This window comes from Hippopotamus amphibius, chromosome 3 (assembly GCF_030028045.1).
Source record: "Hippopotamus amphibius kiboko isolate mHipAmp2 chromosome 3, mHipAmp2.hap2, whole genome shotgun sequence".
In the NCBI taxonomy this organism is placed as follows: Eukaryota; Metazoa; Chordata; class Mammalia; order Artiodactyla; family Hippopotamidae; genus Hippopotamus; species Hippopotamus amphibius.
The window spans coordinates 167,231,403-167,243,310 of NC_080188.1; the positions used below are offsets into that span (position 1 = coordinate 167,231,403).

The 11,908-nt window shown below is 41.2% G+C and overlaps 1 protein-coding gene across 1 annotated transcript; it reads left to right on the forward strand.

Annotated features, from left to right (window-relative positions):
* Positions 1–1,831: 1,831 nt before the first annotated feature.
* ARPC5 (actin related protein 2/3 complex subunit 5) lies at positions 1,832–11,217 on the forward strand. The gene is made up of 4 exons (XM_057728221.1): positions 1,832–2,179; positions 4,527–4,599; positions 6,828–7,004; positions 9,821–11,217. Exons 1-4 carry the CDS (start codon positions 2,037–2,039, stop codon positions 9,881–9,883), a joined length of 456 nt encoding a protein of 151 aa, XP_057584204.1. The 5' UTR covers positions 1,832–2,036; the 3' UTR covers positions 9,884–11,217.
* The last annotated feature ends 691 nt before the right edge of the window (positions 11,218–11,908 follow it).

The following is an 11,908-nucleotide window of genomic DNA, read 5'->3' on the forward strand; positions in this document are numbered from 1 at the left end:
ATGCATACATATGTATACATATTGATATAGATACAGATATATATACACATATATATGTATATATGTCCAACAAAGGTTTGACTTTGAGATCTCTCTTCCTCTTCTTCCTTATTCATTATTCTCAGTGTGATCCTCAAACTATACTGCCTTTCACATTTATTCATTCTTCAATGAATAATTGAGTACCTGAATGTATTGAGTACCTTCTGTATGCTTAGCTTTATGTCAGATGTAAAGGAAGATACAATATATGTGTATAACTGAAGCACTTTGCTGTGCACCAGAAACTAACACAATATTGTACATCAACTATACTTCGATTTAAAAAAGAAAAGAAATATAAGACAGTCTTTGCCCTCTAGAATCTTTTTATCTCTTCCAGGGGCAAGATAAAACACAATATTCATTAAGTAATTTATAAGACTAGTGCCAAAATCAATGGTACCGATAACATGCAATTTATATTTATGCAGAATTTTAGAGTTTCAAACACTTTCTTGTATTTAATCCTCCGAACAATCTTGTTAAGTGCACATTATAAGCCCCACTTTAGCAATGAGGAACCTGACATTCTGAATTTTAAGTGCGGTGCCTCAATCAATAGATTATGAGTGGAAGGAAGAGTCAAGAATCAAGCCAGGGTTTTCTGCTTCTAAACCCAGTGCTCTTTTCCATTACAGCACAGGAAACCAGGGATTGAGGTACTAACAGGGCAGCAGCCGGCCTTCTCCTAGAGGTGGTATTAAACTAAACCTGACAAATGTCCAAATTAATTTTATTCTGCAAATATCTGTACTTCAGTGTTTCACACAGAACCCAACTACCATTTCCTCAGTTTTCGTGCTTTTACCTGCTCAGCAAGAGCTTTGCTCTCATAAATGGGGATGTCAGATACAATAAAAAGCTGGCCTAGCGGGATCATATAAATCTTAAACCATAAAGATAAATCTAAAGGTCTGGTTTCAACTAATCCTTATACACTTTGTCTCCCCTCAGCGCCAGAGAGTGTAACTCGCCCCTACCCTTTTCCAGCATTCTTGCTCCAAACAACCACTTATTTTAAGATGTCAACGACTGACCCTACCCCAAATTCCACAGGTTCACCCAGTCTTGCCACCGGACCCCAGCCCCTGCCCAGACACCTCCCCCTCCTTCCCAATGGTCATGATACCTAGTTCGAGTTCTGCAGGTGCAGTCGCTATGCCTTTACACAGCACTGACAGATAAGATATGACCTTTCGACTCCGTCCTTGGGGACCTCCCGCTGGCCGCGCAGCGTAGTTCCAACCCTGAGAAAGGGGCTCCGGGCTCGGGAACGAAGCCACCGGCAGCACACGGTCCGAAGCGATGTCTCTGACAACTAGAACGATTCTGGGCGGCTGGGCGTGCATCACTCCGCCTCATACTCCTGCCAACTGCAGGGGACTTGGTCCGGCAACCAGTCCATCCCACCTCACAGGCAAGTCCGTGCCAGCCGGGCCTCACGCAGGACCCCGATGACAGGTCGTTGACGGCGGAGGCGGCAGCAAAGCCAAGGACACCCGCCCCCAGTGCCCATCGCCGCCAACCTGAGACCCCCTAGACTGGACCGCAGAGAAGCGTTTCTATGGAAACCCCCTAGCGATCACGTGACGCACTAGGAAGCCCAATCGCCTCTCACCTCTGCCCGCGGCACCGCTTTCTGCCCGCCCTCCTGCCCCGCCCCCTCCCGCCCCCGCCTCCTTCGCCCCGCCCCGCCCCTTTCCCGCAGAGAGTCCGCGCCTGCGCACTGCGTCCAGCGCGCTCCCTCTCTGGCTTGCTCCCCTCCGGTGAGAGTGGGGGCGGCGTAGGAGGCTCGCGGAGAGCGTGAGCCTGAGGAGGAAGGAGCGCGGCCAGCGCGCAGGCCCAGAACCGCCCGAACCGCGGCTGCCGGCGACGCCTCGGAGCGGAAGAGGGAAGTGAAGGCGCCAGTCTGCGGGTTCCAGCTGGGCTGGGCTGGGCTTGCTGAGGTAGAGGTAGCAGCGAGAGGAGGCCTTGGCCACCGGTCTGGATCGGGGATGTCGAAGAACACGGTGTCGTCGGCCCGGTTCCGGAAGGTGGACGTGGATGAGTACGACGAGAACAAGTTCGTGGACGAGGAAGACGGGGGCGACGGGCAGGCCGGGCCCGACGAGGGCGAGGTGGACTCCTGCCTGCGGCAATATCCTTCTGTTCGCTGGCCTCCCCATCCCGCCGCGCCCCGCCCCGCCCCAGCCGCTCGTCCGGGACCCCGCTGCGGGCGGGGTGTGAGGGCGGCGGGCGCCGGCCGGGGGCTGGGCGCGGAGCTGCCCCCAGCACCGCTGTCCCTTTGGGTCCCCGGTTCCGAGAGAGCAGGGGGCTCTGCCACGTCTGCCGAGTCTCCCCGAAACCCCGGGGTCCCGCCCTCGGAAAGTTGCCCTTCCCGGCGCGCCGTCCACGCCCCCGATTCCTCAGGTTGCGCCCGGAGCTGTCGCCTCCCGGGACCCCGCGGTGCCGGCCGCGCCCGGGCGGCGCCGGAGCTGGTCAGGCGGGCTGCTGCGGGGCGCCTGGGTGGTCGGCCCAGAACCTTATTTGCTGGAGTCTCATTAGTACCTGTGTCTGACTAGGAGGAACGGGCATCTTTCTTCAGGGAATTTCGTTTAATCGTGGTGGTGGTTTTGTTTTGGCCCCTTTAGGATAGTTGAGTTCCTGCCGGGAGACACCGGGCGGTTTGCAGAACCTCTGTGCGTGGGCTCTCTCTCTCTCTCTCTCTCTTTTTTTTTTTAAGGGAAAGGGGTTTGCAAAATATAGATTGCACGGAATTTGTTAACCGGGGGAAAGGGTGTGAGTACAAAACCACCAAAACTGCCCAGAAGGAAGATGGGAGCCTTTCACCAGCTAAGCAAAGGGCAGTAGAAAGAAAACGGGGAATACATGTAGCGAATCCCTGGAAATATTTAAAATAAACCCCGATGAATAAAATAGGAGAAGGTGAATCATTTGTACAAAACAGAATCATTTTGTAACGCTGGAATCGTTTCCATTTAGTTAAAATGTGGCTGTCAGTTCCTGGGTTTTGTTTTTGCATATTTGAATATTCATAACTTTGAGGGATAATTTGCATCAGCTCTTTTTTATGGAAAATGTTGCAATAATCAAAGCTGTGGTTTTAGAGATTCGCAATTACTGAATTCACTCGTTTCTAATTATTTTTGGGTGTATTCATAAGGTTAGGAAGGCTTTTTAGACTCTCCTCATCAGTGTCCTATTAAATTATATGGGGAAATATATGAGTGAAAATATTTGGTAGCAGCCACAGCTGGTCTTAGAGGCACCTAAAATACAGCATTAAACATTTATCAACATACAGATGTTTCTTTGATTTCCATGACTTTCACAATCAGCTGTTGCTGTTTTGCATTATTTAAATACTTAAATGTTTGGGGATCTTAAAAATAAGCCAGTCTGCAAATGGCATGCTTCTCTAGAAGTGCATTAATCCTTGAAAACAGCATCCTACCACCAACTGTAGATTCTTTGGTCAGACCTTTTTCTTCAGAACATAAGTGGTGAAGGTTGTTCTGTGTAAAAACATTCTTTGTGATGGATGAATGATGTTTTGTGAGACTAATTTATTTTAGGTGACGTGTGATGACTCTTAAATGGTACTGCTGTATCCATATAGTGGACCTGCTTTTTAATCAATTCATCTTAAAATATAAAGATACTGTCTTTTCTGCTCTTGTTACAAGAAGAGACAAGCCCTGCTTAGGCACTACAGATGGAGGAACAAGTGAACTCTGTGTGGTTTTCCTTTTAGGGAAATGACTGTACATTCTGACAGTCTGATTGGCCTTCTGTTTCTCATACTTGCGAACTCACTGGTACTTTCAAAGTAAGACTAAATTTCATAGGTGTGGCCTAAGACAATTTGAATAACCTCTATGAAATATGAGAGAAAATATCCAAAACAGAAAAATTAAGCTGCCACCTAAAGGTCATTGAACTCTTGGATCTTCTATAATGCCTCTTTTCATCAGTATTGAGAGATTGCTGTATATCATTCAAATTGCTAGAGTAATCTGCCAGCACTTTCTACCAGCATTTCAATTAATATAGAACATAATTCTAGTTAAAGTTTGGTCTTTGTTTTTTCCAGTTAGAATCACATAAAAAGACATATTTTGGTTGAGGATAGACTATTTCATTTTGGTGCCTAATCTGATCCATGTTTTAGGATTTTAAAAAATATCACTTTGGATAATGTTTGCATATGTGTTTTACTGGAAAATGAAAGGTTATCAAGGTGTTCAATTAATAATTAGAATCAAGAATGAAACAGTTTTTGCTTTAGTTTTTAAAAATTTAGTGTTCTCGTTTGTTTTCGGTATTTTACCTATGATTGACATCCTTGAAACCAACATGTTGAATTTTCCAGTATGGAACATAGCAATCATCGTAATTTTCTTTCTACGCATAATGTCAGATCTTAAGAACGAGTGGTTCCTGAGAGTTACAGTGTTTTCTGCTATCCCCTTAACCTCCATCACAGGAAACATGACAGCTGCCCTACAGGCAGCTCTGAAAAACCCCCCTATCAACACCAAGAGCCAGGCGGTGAAGGTGAGTCACAGACAATACGCCATCTCTGCTGCTCTCTTAGTGTTCTTACCAAAATCCTCTAAAGTGTCACACAATCAACAAATATTTCAGCTATTTACTGTCTTTGACGTAGAAGAGCTTACAATGTAGTTTGATAGGTAGAAAATGTATATATGAAAAAATAGTGCTCTAACATTGAGTTGTGATAACGATGCACAGTAGGCACACTAAGTTCAAACAGCGGAGAGATCTGTGTGTTTTTAGAGGAGGCCACTCAGGTTGAATTTGAGCAAAGGCTTGAATAAGTAAAACTCCCACAAAATAAACAGATTCTCCTTGCTTTTTAAAGATTTTTTAAAATTCTACAATTCTCATGGAATTAAATTCTAATATTTAATTCTGTTATGTTATATAACATAAATATTAGGGAAAACTCAGAAATGTGGGGAGTAAAAAGGTAATCCTCTAACACGCATAGGTAATGATTACTGTTTGGTGTTGCTTTATGCCTGTAGAGGTTTTCTGTGAGTGTTTTGATTTTGTTTTTGTTTTAATGAAAATGGAATTTTATAACCTGCTTTTTCAACTGTAAGCAGCATACATGAACGCCTTTACTTGGCAGTAAGTTTATTTCTACAGTATCTTTTTTAATGGCTGCGTATAGATAATGCTGCAGTTGAGTGATATACAACCTTTTGTCTTATATTTTGGCAATTGACCTTTCTTTCTGTCATAAACAGCACTGAAATGAACAATTTTTGGTAAATACTTAGTTGTTTCCTTTGAATAAATTTCTAGAAATGAACGGCTGGATTTTAGATTGCACACCTTTGGTGCATATGGTATTGCCAAATTGCCCTTCAGAAAAGTTGTATAATTACATTCCCTGTAGCAGTCTTTCAGTAATTCCTAAGAGCCTATTTACTTATTTATTGTTTAGAATGAAGTGCAGAGCATTGACTCCACTGTCTATAGCTATTCATACATCCTAGGAGCCCCAAGAGTCTCCTTAGTTGAATACTAGTAAGTAATAGGTAATTATCTAGGCTACATAATCTTTTATAAGGGGAAATATTCCTTTGGTTTTTAAAATTGAGTAACGTCATTGAAATTTCAGTTTTACCACCTTCTGCTTTTATATGGGTGGTTTTTTATCATAGCTTGTGGGTGGGAGGTTATAGCTCTGGGTGCAAGGATATTTTTCTAAATAGGGTAATTACGTAGTCTTTAAACTGAAGATAACAACAGGTGGTAGAAACATACTGTAAAATCCTGACCAGTAGGAATGTTGAAGGTATCACTTTGTGTTGAATAGAAAGAGAAACATTGTTGAAAGGAGAAATTAACTGTTCCCTGTGCTTGACTTGAAGGGTAAAAAAAATAACTTTGCCATTGGAGCAAACTTTTATCAAAGAAGAAAGATTATTATAAATGAAGATCACTAAGTCAAATGACTATAGATATGAAACTTAAAATAAGTTTTAAAAACTTAAAGTAAATTTTTGTTTATTTAATAACTTATTTCTGAAAGATGGTTCAAGGTAAAACTGCAATTCACTTTCCTTTTCTTGTTTTGTATTTTTTTTTAAGCTCAAGAAGTGAAATGTATTGATTTAATAAATTGACAACTTACCACATCTATGTGTAAGCAAATCCTTTCAGCTCTACCTTCAAATATATCAAGAATCTGTCCACTTCTGACTACCTCCGCTGCTACCATGCTAGCCAAAGCCAGCCTCTTATTGCAGTAACTTCCAAATTGGTCTCCCTGCTTCTGCTACTGCCTTGTCTCCTGCTCTCCCCACCCTCCCTCACCCCCACCGCCCCCGGCTTATTCTCAACATGGCAGCCAACTGGTCCTGTTAAAATGTAAGTCAGATTGTATCACTGTTCTTCTCAGAACCTTCCAACAGCTTCTCATTTCTCTGACTAGAAGCCGATGTCCTCACGAGGGCCTGCAGGGCTTACGTACTCAAGTCTTCCCACTACTGCTCTGTCTTCCTGTCCTCCACTCTGCTGCAGCCACCTGGGATCTTTTTGCTATTCCTTGAACACACTGAACACACACTAACAGCAGTTATTCTTTTCTCTGTATGAAATACTTTCCTCAGATATGCCAAAAGTTTCCTGTTTCCTTCAGGTCTTTACTCAAAATGTCACATTCTCAGTGCAGCCTTTCTGAAACTGTAAACCGCCCCTCCCCCCCCACAGAAATGAGTCTAAATGATCTGTTATTTCTTTACCTTCAGGATCGAGCAGGCAGCATTGTCTTGAAGGTGCTCATCTCTTTTAAAGCTAACGATATTGAAAAGGCAGTTCAGTCCCTGGACAAGAATGGTGTGGATCTCCTAATGAAGTATATTTATAAAGGCTTTGAGAGCCCTTCTGACAATAGCAGTGCTGTGTTATTGCAGTGGCATGAGAAGGTAAGTTATGAATTATACATCTGTATGACTTGTTCCTTTGTAATAGAGAATAACAGTGATAGTCTCTCACCTAAATAACTATTTTGAATTTTTGGTTATACATCTTTGTTCTTACAAATAAATGCATGAAAATGAAAGTTTAGATTTATGCTTACTAGCCTTGGCCTTAAGAGATGCTGATTTGCAACACTTAAATTTTTTCAATAATGATTATTGTTTACTAAACACAATCTTGAGCTTTGAACTAAATCAAAACTTTGAAAATAAGTAATAAAATCAAGACTTCTTTAACAGTCACCAAAAGGTAGAAACAACCCAAGTGCCCGTGAACAGATGAACAGATAAACAAAATGTGACATACACACAGTGGAAGGTTATTTGACCAAAAAAAGGAAGTTCTGATACATGGTACAGCATGAATGAACCTTGAAAACATTATGCAAAGTGAAATGTGCCAGACTCAAAAGGACGAATACTTTGTGATTCAAGTTATATGAAATACCTAGAATAGGCAAATTCATAGAGACGGAAAGTAGGTTCGAGGTTACCAGGGGCTGGTGAGAAGGGAGAATAGACAGTTATTGCTTAATGGGTACAGAGTTTCTATTTGGAGAGCTGAAGAAGTATTGTAAGTGGATAGCAGTGATGGCTGTACAATATTTTGAATGTAATTGATGCCACTGAATTTTACATTTAAGATGGCTCCTGTGGCAAATTTTATGTTACATAGTTCACCACAATTTAAAACAATGAAATCAGGGGTGGGATCAAGAATTCTTAATTTTTTTTTTTCCTGTTTTCATGCATTTTGTTTTGTAATGTAAGCAGATGCTGGTACTATCCATCTGCGGGGGGGCGGTGGGGGAAGGCTAAGGGGAATTCTTAGCTTTAGGTAAAAAGTTGGTAAGGTAATCTTTAATACCCAGCTCGTACATTATGTTGCTGTAGATATAAACAGTGTAACATTCAAACAGAACCAACCACAGGTAAAGGGTATGTTCTCTGACATCTTACAGTTTCCAAAACTCAGTTTTTCAAAAGCTGTTATCTGGGTATCTGAGTGAAAACACACATTTAAGGTATGACTAGGTAGCAAAACTTGACTGTTTAACCTGGGTCAAGTCGCTTTATTCCTCAGCCACACTGTCAGAGAAGAGCTAACATTTATGAATAGGGTTACCACACCTCCCAGTTTTCCCAAGACAGCCCCAGTTTATGCCTGTTGTCCCAACGTAATTATGAATAGTCCCCTTTTACTGTATCAACTTAAAGAATAATGTATATAGTCCTCCTATTCATGCAGTGCTTTTTATTCTCCAGCCACTGTACTTGTAGTTTATGTTTCATGTGATCCTTACAACAACGCTATGAGATATATAAATATCTTTATCATCCTCAATTTACAGATAAAGAGCCAGCTTTAAAGCCTATCAGCCTAGTTTCACTATAGTTTCATGATCATAGAAAACATTGAGTGCTTGTATTGTTATTCCAAGCACTTTATAAACATTAACTCATTTAATCCTCATAAAAATAATAGGAGGGAATGCTTGCTATTCCCCTTTCATAAATGGGGAAACTGAGGCATGTGTTGTCTTCATTTCTTCCTAACAGTTACGGTGTTTGTCAGTCTTCTCTCTTAAATACTTCTCATATCATCCACTCAGCCATCACTAACATTTTGTTACTATCGTTTCCGAAACTGGTCTCTTGTCTACCAGTTTTACCTCCCGCAAATCTCTTCTCCACCCAGTCGCCAGAATGCTGTCTCTAACTTCCAAATCTTACCCTTGTGATTCCCCGGCAGAATCGAGTCCAGGTTTCCAGGTCCAGCCTTGTCTTCCATGTTGTTCTTCCCTCTTATGCTCCAGCAGTAAGCATAATAATGTCTTTTCCCTGAACACATACACTTTTGCTCATGATTTCCTCTCTGCCCCAGTGCCTCCTTACCCTTTTATGTCAGTCTGTCATCTGCTTATCCATTTAATGTCTTCCTTTCTGCAGGAAGCCTTACCTCACCATTCCACATTCCTCTATGCTCCCGGGTTGGGTATGTGCCCCTCCTCTGCATTTTTATAGCACCCAAAACATAGCTGTGTCATTTCATACATTATATTATATTTAATATATAATGATCCATTTATACGTTTGTCTCTTCCCAGTAGACCTGAATGCTGTATTTGTTCACTTTCGTAACCCCAGCATCTAGCGCAGTACCCAGAACACAAAGGTGTTCAGTAAGCGGTTTTGACCGCGAGGAAATCAGAGCTTCAAATTCCTAATATTTAATCATGACTTACAGTTTTTTAAGGTAAAGTCAAATTTCCTAAATTCTTAACTATTAAATAGTATTTTCTTAGCTTGAGAAAAGAAAAACCTGACAAACTCTGACTAGTCTAAACGGAACTTAGGATGGTTGATCCCAGTTTGAATTTCTTCCTAACACTGCTGAGAGCAGAAGGAATGTCCTGAATTTATAGTTGAGCACCTGTTTGCAGCAAGAATGTCATCTTGCAGATCTTTAAGAGCATACTATTATTTGAAAACAACACACTAGAATGTAAACTAGCATCTCACTAGAATGTAAGTGCCTGAGGGCAGGGACTCCAAAGGTTTGTTTTGTTTTGTTTTGTTACTGTATCGCCAGTGCTAAGAACAGTGCCTGGCTCATGATAGGTGCTCAAGAAATACTTGTGAAAATTAGTGAATCCAAAATCAGTTGCCGCACACATTCTTCCTGTAAGGAAAATGTTTTACTTGGTGTGAGAATTGAGCCTTATGGTTCTGTCAACACTGACATTTTGGTTTGTGTTTAGGCACTTGCTGCTGGAGGAGTGGGGTCCATTGTTCGAGTCTTGACTGCGAGGAAAACCGTGTAGTCCGGCGGGAACTGGATGTCTCCCATGGGGTGGGAGTTGCTGGTACAAAGACCAAAACAACCAAATGCCACCGCTGCCCTTCGGGTAGCATCTGTTTCTCTCAGCTCTGCCTTCTTGCTTCCTTTTCATATCTATAAAGAAGAAAATTACATATCAGTTTTCCTTTAATGAAAATTGGATTGAAATAGAGGAAATGCTTCAACAGGAATGTTTTATGCTCTCAAAACGATTTCAGTGATGTGTATACCAGTCTGTACATAGCATAATTTACATTCGAGTTTAATTGTGCAATTGTTAGCCCCTATTGGCTGGTGTGGGGGTTTGTTTTGTTTTTTGTATGTTTTTTTAGGACGGTTTTTTTGGTTTTGTTTTTGACTTATGGTGAGAAATTTAATTAGAATTTGAGGCCGGTTTCCTAACTCATTGCTAGCCAGGAAATGATCTTTATAAAGAAAATGTTTGAGAGACTGGCTGCTATTAACATTGCAAAACTGGACCACACTTCCCTTATTTAAAAGAAATGTGTTTCTGGAACAGGTGGTGGCTGAACACCACGACCAAGTTGTAACTCGGTTTCTGCTTGCCTCAAGATTATGTGAGTTTTAATACGCTTCTTTCTCTCAGCATCCAATAATCGTGGCCTCTTGATTTCTTTGTGGTCACCCAGGGTACAGAGCAAGGAATCTTGCTCTACACAAGTGTATCTATAAAATGCCAGAGCCTGTTTGGCATGAGCATAAAACTTTTTTTCTAATAATATGGCCCTATTTGGGGAAACTACTCCAAATCAGAAAGGATGTGGAAACTATGATGTAGTTCAAACTCTGGGCAGCCTTTGAATGAAATGTTATTTTCTTTAGAATTATAGTAGCTGCCTTTGACATTATGAGGTATGTAACTAGTATTTAATATGTCCTATAAATGTCTTCAGTGTTCTTCAGGGTAATTGGGATCTCAGAAGATTTGGTTAGGATCCAAACACATACACATTCTGTATTTTAGCTCAGTGTTTTTAAAAAAAAAAAAGAAAATGCCAGACATCAAAAAGTGTTTACTTTGTTGGACAGACCAAATCGGTTCTCAAAAAATGACCGGTGCTTATAAAAAGTTATTATTCAGTAACTCTGAAACAAACCACCTGAATGCTTATGACCAACAGGGAAATCAGACTGTATTTAGTATATACATCAGACACCAGTTTCATAATCACTGACTTCTGTGAAAACTGGTGCAGAAATTCTGTAAACTCTTTGCTGTTTTTGATACCTGCTTTTTGTTCGGTTTTGTAAAAATGATAAACTTCAGAAAATAAAATGTCAGTGTTGAATAATTTATTTTTCTCTTACTTTAATACTTATGACTGCATAGTTAATGAAAAGGAAAGGTTTCCTGTTTTACCACCAGGTTATTACACTTTTTCACAAGAACTAATTTTGTATAGAAGGTGTATAAAACTACTTTATTCAAATATAAGGTAGTAGAGAAGAGGAGAGAGTCATTAATAAAGTTAATAATGAAGCCTCTGGAGTTGATAATAGCCCTCTGGATGCCCACTGAACACCTGTAGTGTCACTGCCCAGAGACCTAGACTGGAATGTGCAGGTTAGCCCAGCAGCTGCAGTCATTTATTCCCAGCTTCTGACCTCTTTCTTACACCTCACATCTACTGTCCTTATCTACTCCAAGCAACCTCTGTTTGCTTTCCCACTGCACCTGAGTAGATTCCTGCTTTAAAGCTTTAGAAATCTGCAGGCAGTTCAGAGAACTGTAAGAGAAGCTAAGCTATAGGTGTTAGAGGTGGTCAAGTAGGTATAGCATCACCACATATAAACTTTAAAATAAAAACAAAAGTGATATTGCGGTACTTTTTCGTAAAACCCTTCTTAACATCACTTTCATGACTATAGTGTTGGGGGAAATTCCAGAGTTCCGTATTTTATAGCCACAAAAATGGGTGTATTCAAAATTTGCCAACAGACTCACGAGAGATCGCTAAAACGTGTAACAGCACAGCACGGGGACTGA

Coding starts and splice junctions, on each gene's coding strand:
- ARPC5 (XM_057728221.1), top strand. CDS start 2,037: ATGTCGAAGAACACGGTGTCGTCGGCCCGGTTCCGGAAGGTGGACGTG. Junction 4,600..6,827: donor CCAAGAGCCAGGCGGTGAAG/GTGAGTCACAGA, acceptor CTTTACCTTCAG/GATCGAGCAGGCAGCATTGT. Junction 7,005..9,820: donor TATTGCAGTGGCATGAGAAG/GTAAGTTATGAA, acceptor GTTTGTGTTTAG/GCACTTGCTGCTGGAGGAGT.